At 43.5% G+C, this 16,935-nt stretch overlaps 1 protein-coding gene across 1 annotated transcript in view; it reads right to left on the reverse strand.

Moving 5' to 3' along the window:
- Window positions 1–1,586: 1,586 nt before the first annotated feature.
- LOC117234950 (G1/S-specific cyclin-D2) overlaps window positions 1,587–16,935 on the reverse strand; it is a 45,200-nt gene continuing 29,851 nt past the window's right edge. The window contains exons 3-5 of the mRNA XM_033496542.1: window positions 10,907–11,069; window positions 3,673–3,818; window positions 1,587–2,516 (exon numbers count right to left, since the gene is read on the reverse strand). Of these exons, the coding sequence (XP_033352433.1) occupies window positions 2,304–2,516; window positions 3,673–3,818; window positions 10,907–11,069 (522 nt within the window). The 3' untranslated portion in view covers window positions 1,587–2,303. The remainder of the gene's footprint in view (window positions 2,517–3,672; window positions 3,819–10,906; window positions 11,070–16,935) is intronic.

Genomic DNA, 16,935 nt, shown 5'->3' on the forward strand with positions numbered 1-16,935 from the left:
CAACGTTTTCCCTTTCTTCGTACTCCTCCTCCTTTCTCTCGTATCATACTATCTCTCTTCACTCGCGCGCAAGCACACACCTCGTGTATATATAATGTGTACATATATATATATAACTTTTCTCGTATGTATACCTATGTACAAAACACTACATGACTGGATTTGACTATATGAACTTTTTATTCCTTGTTTTCTGTATTTCTTCTCTCCCCTCTTTTGCTTTTCCTTCCTCTTCTTTCTAGCCTTATAGAAAAGAATCGGTCCGCATTTTGTTGTTCTTTCTTTAACGGTTTTCTCTAATTTTCTAAACGATACACGAAATTGGCGCGATAGCTTCGTCGTCCGGCTACTAAAAGTTAAGTGTACAATTCTATTGCGAAATAGATGCACAAAGCGTATTGCATAGCCTTCCCTCAACGGCACGCCTTCTGGTCTCCTCTTTTCTAATTCTACTTCTGGTCTCTGTTCTCCTTCGACCATCATCGAAATTATCGTCGAAGCGTTTCCTATCTCTTGCTACATTTCGGTCTCTCTCGAAGATGCTACTAGAATCGCATGTTTTATTCTTTTTATTCGTTTTATTTCTCACGTTCGAGTAATCTCAGTGTCTCTCTTTTAACGATACATTTGTCTCTTTCTTCTTTTAACAAGATTTAACCGTTGAGTTTTAAATTACACGCAGTTTACTTTTGTTCCTTTTTCCTCCGATACTCGTCGATCTGTTATTAACCTTTCGCAGATCAGTTTCTTTTCTTCTTTTCCAGCCTCGAATTAACGCGAAGCGAATCCGATCGAAAGCTGACATTATCGTGAAAGTTGCCGAACGTTTCAATATCGTATGCAGAAAGAACATTGCATGATAATTACGTGAATGTTTCGGGCGGGGAGGGGAATGGAGAGACAACGAAGCGAGAATGGAGTACACGCTCGTGTCTCGCGATTCCTTCTATTTTGTATAACATTCGATACTTAAATAAACGACGCTCAAATATTTCACATTCGACTTACATTCCTAGTCAAACGATTTACTCTTACTTGCTACCTTTCCTTGCACCGACGAACATCTTTCTGCAAAATGAAATCTAACTTTCAAAGGGCTAAATTATCGAATCATTGTCTCGAACCTAAGTATAAAAAACAGTTCAGACTTTTTCAAGTTCCGCATCTTCGATCGATCTACGTTCCATGCTGCAACGCCAATAGAGGGCGTTCCATCCCAAAAGAAAAAATAAAATAAAAAAGTATTATAATAATAAAAGAAAAAAGTCTCGGAAAACTCTAGATCATGATACGAGACGACACGTAGTCTCTGTCAATGAATTGAGAACAAAACCAATTCCGATGCCTTGAACGATCGGATGCACACGGATATTCGCGAATAAAAACGCGTACAACTAAATAACAATGGGGGCCCATCGAGACCTTGGACCCTCGCGCTCGCTATCCGACCCTCTGCATATACATACGCATATATGTATACACACATACATACACACACGCGAGCACACACACACATGCATATATATATATATATATATATATATATATATATGTATATATATATATGTATATATATATATGTATATATATACATATATATATATAAATTGTGCACGCGGAATTACAATTCGTTTTGGGACAACGCCTCGGCATTGATCGTTGCTCGATCTCCGAGTAAAAACTATAACGTATATTCGATAGCTTTATCTAGATAGATCGACTAAAACTGTTTCGTGTTTTTCCATCGATCGCGTGCTCTCTCCGCCAGTCGAGCCCACGAAAGATAGCGCTCCTTCGCTCGCAAGTCGCTCAACGATCAGCGAACAATCGAACGTGCGTTCGAAGGGAAGTGGCTGTTTAAAAAAGAAAAGAAAAATGTCCCTAGTCCCTCGATGTCCCGCGTTTGGGTTTACGAATCTTCGCGATGAATCTACAGAATCCGTACAGAACACTAAAATATCGAACACGTTTCGAGATCTGTCTCTCTTTCTTCAAAGACGATTCCGTTCACAGTGGTGACGAAGGGAAACCAAACGACGATTCGGTCGAGCAAACACAACGTATTTTATATATCTATGTGTCTTTCGCACGCGCCTGTGCGCGTTGTATACTCTTTGCGTTTCAAGAATTTTCTCGCGCGTTCTTCGGCTCGAACTTTGCCTCGTCCCTCTTGATTCTCTTCGTGGCCGTGGGTCCCTCAGCGTCGTTGTCGTTGTCGTCGTCGCTGCTGGGCATCGCTCGCTCCTCGGCCTCTAGGCTCAGCAGAGAGTCACCCTGGCCAGAGTTTCCCTCAGCGGCGTCTCTCAAAAATGGACGTCCCTCACATCGGTCGGCGTGCCCGCCTTCTCGTGTTCCAGGATCTTCTCCTGGCTGGTTATCTCGTCCCCCAGAGGCCTCTGCGACGTGCCCGAAAGGGATGATCCGGTCACCTGATGGCCGTTCCCGCCGGTACCGTCGGCACCCACTGCTTCAGATACCATCTCTTCGATTTGCTCCAGGCAACCTTGCAGGTAGTCCTGAAAGAAGAGGAAAACATCGATCGGTCTTATAATTGGCTTCTTAGATACGGCTCTAATATTTCAATCAGGGGCATTCCGAGAAACGTAGCGGGTCGGACAGGTTATCCTGGGAATCGAGATTGATAGATTTTGCGGAATATAACGATTATAAGTTACAGAACGTAATACTTGTTACGATTCTTGTTAGAAATTAGAAAGAAGGCGATCGATTTATGCAATCGTTAGGGAATTTCGTTGCACGGCCGAAGGAACAGGAACGCGTAAGATAATTCGATTAATTAATCGAGCTGGCGTGTAATTTTGATCGACGAGAGAAAGTTCCAAGAAGCAGTTTGAGAGATGGTTCGCGAATCCAGCCAAGACGTCGCGCAAAAACGTGCTGATGAGCGGAGTGTAGCAGGTGTCGGGCACATGTTTACGGGGAAAAAAGTCACAGCGTGACGGGAAAGGGAAAAGACGATTCGAAACACGCGCAGACTATACATTCATAATGCGTCGAGTGCAAATAAAGTGCACGCGTGAATGGCTCGGCATGGGGTCTACGTCCTGTAAGCGCAATATTTTCGACGACCACATGTGTTTAGAAGCAGGAAGGAACGTATACCAAGAACTATGTTGGCCACCTGCCCCTCTGTTCATTCATAATCTCCAACCGTCCAGATTCGAACCAAAGCGAAAACCAACCTCTCCACGTGGTTTTTTAAACGTTTGTCTTTTATATTTGTAACGCAGTTCGACGAAAGACGAAACATCGAATAATTTCGACGTTCATCCACATGCGTGAAACTTCACCGATAGGTGCTCCATATGTTAACGAGAACGAACCATTTGCAATGTTCGAGATCTTTGTTTTAAATTTAATTTGTTCTTTTTCTTTTCACTTAAACGTTTTCCTTAAATCGTAAATCGAATCTGACGAAAGCTCCTTCGATTCCTCTATTTCGATGGATCTCTTTGCAATTGAACTTTGTTAATTAAAAATATCTGATAAATCTCACACAGAAGCAGACACACAGAAGCTGTCACGCAACGTTTATTTCCGACATTTCGGATAAACCAGGTGCAAATCAAGCTGCGATTATATCTACTCGTTGACAGTGCTATCCGAGGTTTCTCTCGGGCGTCGTGAAATAATATCAACACGAGGACAAACCTGTTCGATAGCCGTGATGCGAGTTAACTCGTCGAGGAGGCCGGCCAGCCCGTAACCGCTTTTCCCTGTCCAATCGAGACCGTGGAGGGCCGCTGCGACGCTCGCCGCCGCGATCATGCTCGGCGTATACATGGAGAATTTGTATTCTGCAAAAAACATGTCCATTATCGAACTTATCAGTGTCTTATAATTATTAAAAATGATATTTACTAACTGAGCTTCAATTCCGTATAACGTACTCGTGAAAGGATCCTGTAAACGTTCAAATAATTTCGCAAGTTTTTCCTCTAATTATCGAACGTAAAGTAACGGCTACTAATGGATGTCGAGCGTTTCGGTACAACGCCAAAGAAATTTTAAAACGTTCCCCGTGTAATACATTCGTAGAAGGATCGTACAAGCGTCGGAATACTTTCGAGAGCAACTGCAACTACTCCCTTGCCGTGTTTCGGCGAAAGAATTAGAATAAAAAAAATCTGATTGCACTCGCGCGCATCGTCAAGTGTAAACAGTAAATTTCTCGACACTCACTCACGTGCATTAACCTTATTCCCATTGCATCCACATCCACCTGCATAACATCCACCGTGCACATAAAACTCCCTTACATTGCTCCTTAAATTCCAAACACACATCTTCTCAGCCATTCCGAGTAACACGAACGGCATACGAAGTAGCCGATTCTCGACGAACCGGCGAGGAACCTTCTTTCGAAACATCGAAAACACAACTAGAAAAAGACAAAAACACGTTACCATTATTTCCAAAAAAAAAAAAAAAAAAAAAAAGAAAGAAACAGAGAAAGAGAAGGATAGGATAGTCCAACGTTCGATCGTATCTCGTCGTCGAAGCGCGTTAACAGAAGCGGCCATGAAAACGAATCCTAGAATTCCGTGTAACGTTTCATTCCACGTTCTGCTAATAAAAAATCTGCTAATAGAACCGCAGGTAGACACGTCCCAGGAAAAGGGTATTCGAAACGAGATTTACGACGTTGAAAAGTCCGGCCTTGGTGGTGCCAAGCCCAAAGGTTACCGACTCAGCAAACAACACCAGAACGCACAACCTACAACTCTCTCTTTATTTCTCCACTTCCCTCGCGCTTTTTAACACGGTCGAGTTCCATCGTGAAAGCTTTCGCCACCTTAGCGAGCTGTGCTAATCTCCATGCTGTCGCCAGTGACTTTGAAAATGGGCCACCGGCAATGGCAAACAATTGCCAGGGAATGGGCTACGGGGTCTTTTGTCTTCGTTAGGTTTAGGTACGAATTCGGTCCCGGTAATCACCTAATGGTACACCCATCTGGCCGACAAACTGCCATCCCGGACTTTCTAATGCCTTTGTTGGCGGAATAGGTTGTAGTTTTTCTTTTTTTCTAATTTGTTGTTTTACGCCAAATTATCGGGAACAGATGCTTTTATTAACCAAGACATTTTTTGTTAGGATTACGAAAAGTATTCGATACAGGTGACAGAAGGGTAGAAATCCACGTACTGTGTCGATATTCGCTCTGAACACGGTACACCTTAAAGTAACGTATACTCCCGGAAAAGAAACGAAAAGGCGGAGGAGTCCGCCGTACGTCGTATTCATGCGACGAATAAAACTTCGTCGTACATCTTATACGGTAAATACGATATGGAAGAAGTAACGAGGTACCGACTGGCCGTGTCTTTGAATCGATCGGTTTGATGAAACGAGCTTGACGATTAGACGCGGCAACGGAGCGGCATGGGCGACGAGCGAACTATTCGCAAAGCGGGCCTCGAGATCGACGATAAACGTGACAATCATCGACGCGATCGTATTCGTCCTTTTATGCCGGTAATATATAGTCCGGCGCGCGTTTTGTGTGGATTTTTCTCAAACGCGAGCGCTATTCATTCATGGAAAGATGGGAACAGGTTCCTGGACAACCGAAATGTCCGATGGACAAGCTGAAATTCAACGGGCAGCGTGTGTGCGCGCACGCACACGCCGTAATAAAGCCATTAAGAATGGAATTCCGCGAAGCCGCTCTTAAATTTGCAGAGCCGCGAAAGAGAAGAGGAAGAAGAAAGAGAGTTATAAAGCTGGTGCAGGTGCGTTCTGTTGTCCTCGGGGATGGCGAATTACTATTGGAGAACGGCATTCCTCCATCAAGACCACCCCCGCTCCATCCATTTCCATTCTCTTTTCTTTCTCGTCATACTCCGATCGTACTTCTGCAACGGATTTCTGCTTTTTTTTTTAAGAATCTCAGTTCTTTCGTCTCTTTCAGGCTTTACTCTTCTCTCTTACTCTTCTTACTACTCTGCGTAGCGTCCTCGTAGTCCTGTGCAACGTTATCCGAATCTTTTATTTCCTTGTACACCCTATTCGCATACGCGCAGCTTCTTCCCACGTTTCATCTCGGGAACATGTTTTTCTGCGACTTTTCCGGATTTGATTTTCTTCCTTTTCTCTCGCTCCATGACTGTTTCTACGTGGTTCTCGAGTTCGTTCGCGTAATTCGATGCTCTCCGGGTCTTCTACCTTCGTTTCGAGGCTTCGGTATGATTCTGTCCATAGATCTTTCTAGAAGTTGGTCGCATACTTCGCCTTACCTTGCCTCGCCGTTGTTCTCTTTCCGATGCCTACTTCGTTCCATCTTTCCCTAAGGACTGCTTCTCATTCTAGCGGCGTTTTGTTCTTGCTCGTGTTTCCTCGATGGTCTTCCTCCCTCTTCCTTCTCTTGGCCTCCCTCCCTATTCTCATATTCATTTTCGGCTCCTTTCCTCTTTAACGTCCTCTCCTGCCTTTCTTTTCATTCTACTTCCACGTCTCCTTTTCTTTTCTTCGCTTCTGAAAACACGACTAAATTAAAATCTCTTCTCTAGTTTTTTACCCGACATCTTTATAATTCTCATCGAGGCCTGCGATACATCGCAGAGCGCGAAACCGACGGATCTAGCGCGCTAATATTCGAACATGCATCTCCTTCTTGTGACATCGTACGTGTACGGAGCAACGACGAATCGTTTCGCTTCCTCGTCGAAGAAGTGGATCGAACGTCGTCGTTTTAGCTCGCGAAAGATCCGTACGAACACGAATCCAACATTAAAGAAAAATAAAAAAAGAGAATAGAGAGGTGTTGGCGCGAATTGCATCGATGCCGATGACGAAAACAATCAGTTGGAGCGCGTCGTGCGCGTTGCAGGGGCGTGGAATCGAAAAAGGCGAGCAGGGAGCAGGTTCACGGACCTTCCGCGATTCAAGGAAGCGGCTGGAATTCGTGGCGCCGCCGTTTGCTTCTCTTTTCGTCGGTGAAAAAGAGGGTCAACCGACTCGAACCGAGCTCGGCGAGCTACCTAGTTTGGCTCGTGAGAAACAATCATCGTCTCCCGGGCCGCTTCTAGTCTTTTCTCTTTCTTCAACAGGGACCACCAGAGCCGGCCAGACGACGAAGGACGATGGTCCTTGCTTTTTGCCATCCCCGCTTGTAATAACAACCGACTGGCAGCGTCCAGAAGGGGATTTAAACGTGTCTTGCGATCTCGTCGTGTTCGACGCCCCCTTCTTCCTCTTCTTCTTCTTCGTCGTCGTCGTCGTCGTCCTCTTCTTCTTCTTCTTCTTCTTCTTCGCATTCTTATTGCTTTTGTTTCTCTTGGTTCCCACTCTTCCTCTCTTTCTCGCTCGCTCTCTCGTTTCTTTCGATTTCTCGATTTTCCAGCGAGACTCGAGCGATCGTTGTCGTTTTAAAACAGCTCTGTTCTTCGCGGACATCGATCCCCGTCTCTACTTTCATTTGTATAACTGATTTGTATAATTAATAGCATTTTGCGGAGATTTTTGCAAGTTACTCGAGTTTCGAGTTACAACATATTCTTCCGTCTTCAAAGATAAGATCCCCTTTTATACAAAGAGTCTCGATACAGACACGACGATTCGATCGGAGATTTTTACCCACAGTTTTCTCAAATCGAAGGTTGTATCACTTGCTGCTACGTAATTTATTCTATTGGCTCTTAACAGACCCATGTGGTCAGCGACGATCATCGCACGACTATTCCGTTTACGCTTCGTTCATCGTTATTCAACGTGATGGCGATAAATTTGTCGAGATTGTACAATGCATCGTTATTTATACATATTTGCAAGGTTCCGCTTATGATTAACGACGATAAGAAGACGAAGCAAAAATTTAGCGGCGAGGAGGACTGTTTTACGATCGTGTAGCTCGTTATTTCGAATTTTCTCCGAAGGCTCTCCTCCATCCTTAATTTTCTTCTACTATTTGTACTTGCTATAGAAAAATGTCTCTCACAAAATGCAAAATAAACGAACCAGCGCCTTCGTTAAGACACGTAACGCGTTAAAAATTTCCTGCGAATTAATGAGAAAAAAAAATCAATTTTGCTCCCTCCTTCATTTATCTCGCTACGCTCGTAATCACGAAGGTAGAAGTCATTTCTCAAGCGGCAAAAATAACACGGAACAGTTAATTAAGATTAAATATCCAACGTGTTACGCTATCCTTAGATTTCGGAAGATTTATGCGATTTTTGCGAAATCTATTTCTATTTAAATTTCTATTTAATTTAAATTTCTATTTAAATTCGTAAAAGTATAAAATCGCATAAATATCGGCGATCCGCTGATCGCGTTTCTCCCCCGTCTGATCTTCTATCGTAGAGACGAAAAAATCTAACAACGGTTATTTCGGTCAGCTGTAAACGTCGAGAGGTTGGTCGGATCGACGATTAAAGAAAATAAAACGAAAATAAGACAGGAATCACCCTTGTACGTTCGTTACGTCATCTCTATGTCCATTCTACCTTCGATCCGTAATTGCACGCTCGGCCATAATCCATTAAAACGAAACGCAACGAAAAGAAATTAAAGAGGCAGAAAGAAAGAAGAAGAGAATGAGAGGAAGAAAAAAACGGAACGCATAGAATCGACTCAAAGTAGTTACGCGATGGTTTCCGCCGGGTGCATTATTCACCATGCACCGGCATATTCATTAACGCGTGAGTTAACGATGCACGTTCCCGATTGTTTATGATGCCATGGCACGGTTCTAACGAGGCTAACAATGAAGGTCCGCGCGTAAAAATTGCATTTTAAAGAATATCGCCAGGCGATTATAATTTCTAATAAACGCCTAAACGCCGTCTGCCCGGCCAATTCCGCGGATATCGCCGTGCTTTTTCTTTCCCGTATCATTCGTACTAAGCAGACCTTGATAAAATTGAACGTTCGAATAAACAAAACGAAATTGAGAAATCTCGCGACACGAAGTGTATATATAGGAACGTCACGAAGTTATACTTTCGCCTATAGATAGGGTGAGAAAAGAATCGCAATCAACGCTTAATTAAAATGATAATGGCCTGTTTTAACGAACGAATACTAGCGGCTCGTACTATGCACTTCCGCCACAATGTTGCGTTTAAAATGCGCGAACATCGAATTAAATCGCTTACTACGGGGAAAAGAGAAGAAAAACGAAAGAAAAAGCTGAACTGGCGTTAATATTATCGTACTTTTAAAATATTCGAATATTTGATAAGCAGTCGCGATAAAAAACGACACGCAGATAACGTTTGCTTCGTTCTATATTCATAGATGACGTAGAATATGACTGTTGTGCAAGAATTTATCGGTTTCGTTAATTATCATTAACCAGTTTGCAGCAATTAGAATATTATGGCAAATAGGTATCTGGCGCTGGACAACTTGAAATATCGTTGCGCCAATTTCGCGGAATCGGCAAAGTAGGACGAACGAATAATTTTGTGTTCGTAGAGCTCGATATGTGGCGCAGTTACCTGTGAAAAATTTACAATTTTTACGAACGTTTCTCTATGTAGATCGTATCTCGAATTTTTAAACGTATCTTGCGTTCAGCATTTTTACGTAAAAACACTGCGATATCACGAATAAAGAAGACTTAGATTCGATACAATTTGCCGCGTAAGGTTTCCGTTTGCATCGTCGCTTTGACGATTAAAATTCCAACTTCCGATCGTGTTCTTGACCCATAAACAGTAACTTCCAAGTTGTTAATTTCTCATGCGCTTCTTAATGCGAAATCTATTAACCCAAGTAGCAAGAAGTAGTCAACCTTGTTATATTTAAAATAGTATCCGTTCGCGCAACACGCGCATTGTTCAGAAACATTTAGGAGACGCTTTATACGTACATTTTACTTCTGTTATCTCCACAGAAAATAAGAGACGGTTGTAAAAAACAGACAAGAAGTAATTAAGCGTATTTCAAACAGATAGACAAAATAAACATGGATTTTAATTAACATTTTTAAAGAGGCGTGAGTCACTGGCGACGCATGTTGCTTACCAGGAAAATTTTTACTCTTTCGTTAGTACGCGTCACGCGTATGCGACATATCGTGTTTTAATTTTCTTCAGGATACATGCATGATATCTTATTTGTTCTGGTTCGAGGTACTGTGTTATAAACAACGACGAGTCATCGCTGGTCTTACGACGCGTTGCAATTACAGATCGTTCGATAGAAACTGTAAACGTAAATGATGCGTGGAACAGCTAGTCATACGATACATCACGTATACAGTAGACTCCCGCATAACGCGAGTTCTTACAACGCGAATTTATATAGCGCGTTATACGCCAGTCTACTGTATATGCGTGACGAGTAGTTGGCGGCAAGAGGCGATCTAGTCACCGTCCAGCGTTATATGTACGCGCGTGACGCGTTCTAAAAGCCGCTTAGGATCGTCCGCTTAGCGTGTTTTACTATTACGTAATATTTAAAAATATATGTAATATATTATATTTAAAATTTCGAACGTTCGAAACTTGAGCTGCGAACACGCGCGACTATTTCCATAGACGGCGGTCGATAGAAAGGGTCAAATCAACTTCAACGTCTTCAACATCTAAATGTAACTTTCACCGTCACACCCTCACACCTTCTCATCCCATGGAAAAATTCCTAAACGGAAGATCTGCGGATGGAAAATTCCTAAATCGAGTAATTGCCAAAGCCAGAAACCTTAGAACAACCGCAGGCAAACGCACTCGATCCACTCGATCCTCCTACAAGCCTGAATTCGAATTTTGCCCCGTGAACGGGGTTACACGTTGCCAGAGTAAAAAAATCATCGTTCGTCATTTACCTTTGTTCCTTCGAATTTTCCACGGTACAGCGGGCACGCATTCGCCATGCACGCTCATCCCACACACATAAATACATATGCAGAGGTCGGTAATCCTGATCGTTTCTCACCTCTGGCGCTGAGGGCGATGAAGGTCTGCGCGTGCCTCCTGACCATCACCGGGTCCCAGGTACGTGGCACCGGCAGTCTGCTCAGGATGTGCATCAGGAAGTCACCGGGTGTTACGGCGGACAATTCCCATTTCAGCTTCGAGACGACCAACTGCTCCCACCTCTGCAACAATCATCCAGACGAGAACGCGGTTTAGACGATCGCATCATCCAATCTCGTTACATTAGCGTTACGTTGGCGGAAGTTTTCTTCTAAGGAATTTTCTACTTCGGGGAATAGGTTTGAAGGGGTTAGACGTGGGTAGTCGGTGGGTGTAATACGGCGATGCGCGAGAACAGATAAAACGACGACTCTCTAAGTTGCATTGCACATTGGATAGATAGGTTTTTGTTCGGGATTTTTCATGTTCTGCAAATAGATCGTCGGTTTGTGTGTGTAGCATGGATTTAACGTATCATCACTGGTAGACGCTTTCGCGGAGAGAATCAATTGGACGTTATTCTGCACGAGGTTTCGAATATTCGACCATAGGAGAAAGAGTCGACGATTATTCTGGACGACGTTTTGGATGTTCGTTTATGTGAGAAGGAATTAGGAATTTCCTTGTAAATCATGGTACCGGTTTCATATTTTAAAAGTTGAATATGCACGGAGTAATTCGAACGTAAGATGGACGATCGAATTTTAGACAGCAGTTTCCCAGTTTAAAATTACTTTCAGATATTTCGTATCACGTATTAAGATACTTCACGCAACGCGTGATGAGAATACGAGGAATTCCACGTGTTACGCGTTTAATGCGGTGAACATCCTTTACGTTACACGCTGAACATCGTCGATACACCGAACACCCTTCGCATTACACGTTCAATACACCGGGCATCCTTCGCTTTCCGTGTTTATTCTTGCACTTGCCAATTTGCATATCGGACAGTTTCTAATATCAGTAGCCGTATCGAACGTTTCGCGAGTATCGTGTACGCTATCGCGAGATCCGTTATGTCGAAACGTAATCCAGACGAACGTTAAAGTCGTTCGCTATTAGGCGAGAATTTCTTTTTAAACTTGACGTCAAGTTCTAATATCGTTACTTTATTTGTTTATAACTTTAAAATAATTATAGACGTATTAAAGATAAATTCTCGCATGGAAGATCCCGCACGATCGCTTTACACGTTGTATTCTGTTATATATCGATTAGGATAATCTGAACTCGCAAGAATGATTAAATAGGCGATATTATACGCGATACGTTTTCACGACACGAAGCAACATAATAATATCCTTGCAATAATAAACGAGGCAGCACTTTATAGAAACTAGCAGCGAACTCGCTCACATCGCTATGAATCTTATCCAGCCAACCGACTGTTCGAATACCTTCGTAAATCACTGTACACGCTATTAACATTCCAAATTTCAAACAAACTCCAACGTTAACGATCCCTCTTCTCCTAACAAGAAAAATTAATTACAAACAGCCGTAAGAGTGAAACGAAAGTGTCTCTGTTATATAAAATCTCGAGAACCGTGAATCAAAAAATATTATACGCATTGAATATTCCCAGTTATCGAGGAATGGCCGATTTAAGTTTGCATGCAAACGGGTAGACGCGTTAGTTGCTCGCCGCGCGTGTATCGTCGTCTCGATCGTAGTAACCGTGCACAGTGTACACGTACCGCTCTCTGTTTCCTTTCCGTTCTCGCGGATGAGCTGCTCGCTCGAGTACGTCGTAGTACCCTCGTTTTCTCTCGACCGTGAAATTACACGGCGGCTATACTACGTGGAGTACTACGCGTCCTTCGGCTTGATTAAAAGTCCATTGAATTCGGTGGGTATATACGCTACTACTCAAGGTTCTGAAAGTCTCTTACGAAACGGCGCGACGTGACGTGTCCGTGCCACGCCGTATGGCTTTCGCACGTTCACCAAATAAAGCGCGATGGCCTCGTGGCATCGCGTTTCTTAATGAATCGTCGTTAGCATCCTCCTGTTAACAATGTCTCTGTTCGATGGTCATGGAATAATCTTTGATCGACATTAGGAAAGCTATGGCGAAGGTTGGAACGTCGATCGCTGTGACCGACCGTTCCTTCGGATTCAGGAGCATTCGGAGCACGTACTTCGGAGAATCGAGAGAAACGAATTTTTTTTAACTAATCCATTTGCTCGTTCGTTACTTTTTCCATACGGCCATTTGTCGATCTATTAATCAGAGTCTAAATTTCTAAATCTTACCTAAAACATTGATCGAGTTTTTCAATCGACCGCTCTCTAACTACGTCAAATCGATCGTTCGAAACGAAATTCCACAGAGAACCATCGAATTGTATTTTTCAATGAAATAGCCGCGGATATACTGGTGGTACACGTACGAAACGGAAGAAAATGGCTTTTTTAGTCTGTCACCTGAGCTACTTCTTAGCCGGATACTTTTCCTTAGGCGTGAAATTAAAACTTTAGGAAAATGGAAATAACGTCAGCTGGTTAAGGATTAAAGAATGTTTGAAACTATAAATCATTTTACATATTTCGTGCATGGAAAATAATACCGGTAATCGGCACGAGTTAACGGTTTAATTATCAGAGCTTCTTTGGTCTTCCAAGGATTTCTCGGATCTTGCCGGTTTATTTTACGGAAGCTTATCGTCTTCTTGCTCGTTTCGCCTCTTCGATCGACCACTTACACACGAGAAGGCGAAGCTTTATACTCGAGTGCGTGCGTATATGCTCGTAACGCGACACGCAGTGCCAGTGAATGAAACAAAGACGGCGGCGCGCAGTGGTATAGGCGTGATTTTTACGCGGCAGCCAGCCGCGATTCTCAAGTAGCGTCGGAGTCGATAGCTGCATCCACCGTGCAGGCAGTCGACAGCTCCTCCACGCGACGCGACGAAAATCATTCGGACGATGGTACAGAAAGTTTCTTTCGTTCGATAGAATTTGAAATATTATCATCGATACACATGCGCGTGTACATTATCATCGAATAACGCTTTAAATTTTCTATGTAACTCAATCGTTCTTCGATTCCCCGACGAATAGTTTCATTTTCGTCTCTTTGCTTAGATCAAACGACTAATATTCGATTGCCAAAAAACGAACGACTTATTTTCATAAATTCGCTCGTCGTACAGACACGCGTATCGATCGAGTCATTCGTATAGCGATGTACCGTGCGATAGAACCTCCTAATGACGAAACGTTCGAATAATACAACGCATACGTGCACCGAAGTCTTCCTGTATCGGCTCGTTCGAGTAGTACAACGCTCACATGGTAGAAACCTGAACAGCGTAGGTTCTACTACGCCATACTCTTTCAAAAAAAGAAGTTGCCCTTCCATACGGAGTGACTGGCCAGCCCCACGACGCGGCGGCGGTCGCTTTCGCGGTGATCGGGAATCGCAGAAGAAAGAGGGTACGCTGCGTAATATCTCGTGGATGGCCGCGTAAGTACATACAGCAGTGGTGTGTCACGGAATGCGTGACGGTGCAACGACGCGATGCGCCGGGGCTACGCACGCCACGGTACGATGCGTACGCGAGCGTAAACGTAACGATTCCGCGGGAGGCCAACGATCCGCTTCAGGGATACCACGTTTTACTATTTATAAAGCAACTCGCCGGTTGCGTTTTCTCGATCGTCGATGATCTCGGTGAGAGCCACGGCGCTGCGTAACGACGACGACGACGACGACGACGACGACGACGACGTTGTACATAGGCGAGACAAGTCGCTGCGCCTCGGTCTTTGGCTGCCTTCGGACGAGCCTCGTATCCTCCTCCTCCTCCTCTTCCTTGTTTCGTTTTATTATTTCCTTTTGGAATATCTGGTGTCGTGGTGCGAGCGCGAGCCCGCGTGTTAGATGATGCAACGTCGCCGCGGTTGCACTTGTGCATTTGCATTTTTCCACGACGGCCATAGCCTAGGAAACCGGGTTCTCACGAGAGGACGAGGTCTGCTTCGTTGGAATGTTAGAGCCCCTCGTTCTTTTTTCTTCCCTTCTCCCTTTACGTCTGTGTACTTGTGTACAGGATGTTTCAAGAAGGTTCGCTAGAAATTTGGGCGCGAGTGGTTCGAGCGGCGGAGACAGCGTTGCGGAGAGCATTTGGTAGAAAATAAATTGGAAGTAAATCGCGGCAGTGATCTTTTTGCTTTCTTCGGAAGGGCAGGTTTCCAGGATTTATATTCAAGTCACTGACCGATCTTTGTGCAACATCTGGTATACTTCTACCCTGTCTATCTGGTGCCTCGTCCGATTAAATGGAATCGGATGGCGTTCGATGGAGAGTTGTGGTGCGAAGGGAAACGCGAACGTGTTCGTCATGCTTCCAGGGTAATTTGTTCGAAGACGGCGTTTAGAATCGATGACTCGCTGTGGAGTTGCTGCGCCACTTGAAAATATCTCTCGAGCTAGGACTAACGTTCGATCGTTCGACTCGTGACACGGTGCAACGTTTATTGTTATCACTAGGTTGCAGATGGTTATGGAAATTCGTATCGTTATAGACACAGCTAATGCGATCGAACATGACCAATCGTTCATGGCACCTGCTAAACGTTATAAAGAATATTCTACTTCGTATATTTTACACGTCTTCTTTTATGCGTATTTTGTACATTTTCGCGCATTTAAACGGCCCATAAATGCATAAAAATTATAACGATAAAACTGACTGATTATCGCTAATGGATTGGCTAATGAATTTATCAATTACACATACAACACATACACAAGACGCAGAGACGAGGTAGGCACGTTATTTTTCGTTCGGAAAACGTGCGATTGTTTGATGCGAATGAGTACGAAAAGTGGCGAAAAGGGGAAAAGTAAGGTAAAGGCGAGAAATGCACCGAGCGAGCATATCGAGTGGCCAATATCGCTTTATTATCATTTGGTCGAACTTCCTGTTGGCTTTCTACCGGCTCGATATGCGTTATCGACCACGAAATCGAGAGAGAAAGTCGACACCGAGCTTGAAACAGAAAGAAGAAGGAGCACGCTGTGAGACGTGGAATATTCGAGTTCTACGCATATGGTATGTCCACAGGTGCAAATGGCTGTTGTAATAAACGTGTACAGTGGAAACAGGAACGTAACCTCGATTAAAAGGACCATACATCGAACAACAAAGAAGAAGAATATCGTTGGATCGAGCGATCGTCGATTCTATATTTTATATCGCTTTATATCATTTCATATCGTTTTATATTTACGATTATTCCACAATATTTTCTACGTTTTAAAGTTATTCGAGTCGCGAAGAATAATCGCTAAAGTGCTTAAATAAATACTGGAATAATAACCGAACTGCCGAATGTTGAAGGAATGTTCGACAGATTTCTTCGGTACGTTCCATGAGCTTCAATAACGAAATAAACGTATCGTCTATTTCGCCAGCAAAAGTATGCGAAATAGCACGCAAGGGAAATACCTTGCTGGTATATGCCTGGTACTATTTGCAATGAGTAATAATTCATCGATCGATGGAAAAAAAAGAGGGGAGGACCAGGAAGAGAAGAACGTGCTCGTCTCGAAAAATCTCGGCGACTGGTTCGGACCGGTTGACAAAGCGAGAATAGAAAAGCTGATTGCCAACGTCCGGAATGGACGCATTCCATGCAAAGAAGATAAGAGGTTATGTGGAGGATTATCGCAGCAGGCTTGAATTTTTTTAGAAATATTTGCATTCCAATCGCAGGGAATTCTAATTTATCGAAGAACGGTATAAAATGCCTAAAAATAGTTGTAATACATTCTAATCGATACTAACGCAGGAATCCGTACATAATGAACTATTCCACGACATAAATTCGTATATTTACAGTAGCTGTCTTGGAATAATTTGTGACTACATTGACATGCCACTGTCAGCCATCTACGGTCGAAGTATTATCTACAGGCCGGTTTCTTTCCAACAGAAAACGGAGAGCGTTGCATATGGCATCGGGTAGAACGCCAAATGGGCGAAAGAATAACTCACCAGGCATTAACGAGTCTTTAAAAACAAAGGTTGGGAATTT

This window comes from Bombus vosnesenskii, unplaced genomic scaffold (assembly GCF_011952255.1).
Source record: "Bombus vosnesenskii isolate JDL3184/JDL3185 unplaced genomic scaffold, Bvos_JDL3184-5_v1.1 scf7180000013311, whole genome shotgun sequence".
Lineage (NCBI taxonomy): Eukaryota > Metazoa > Arthropoda > Insecta > Hymenoptera > Apidae > Bombus > Bombus vosnesenskii.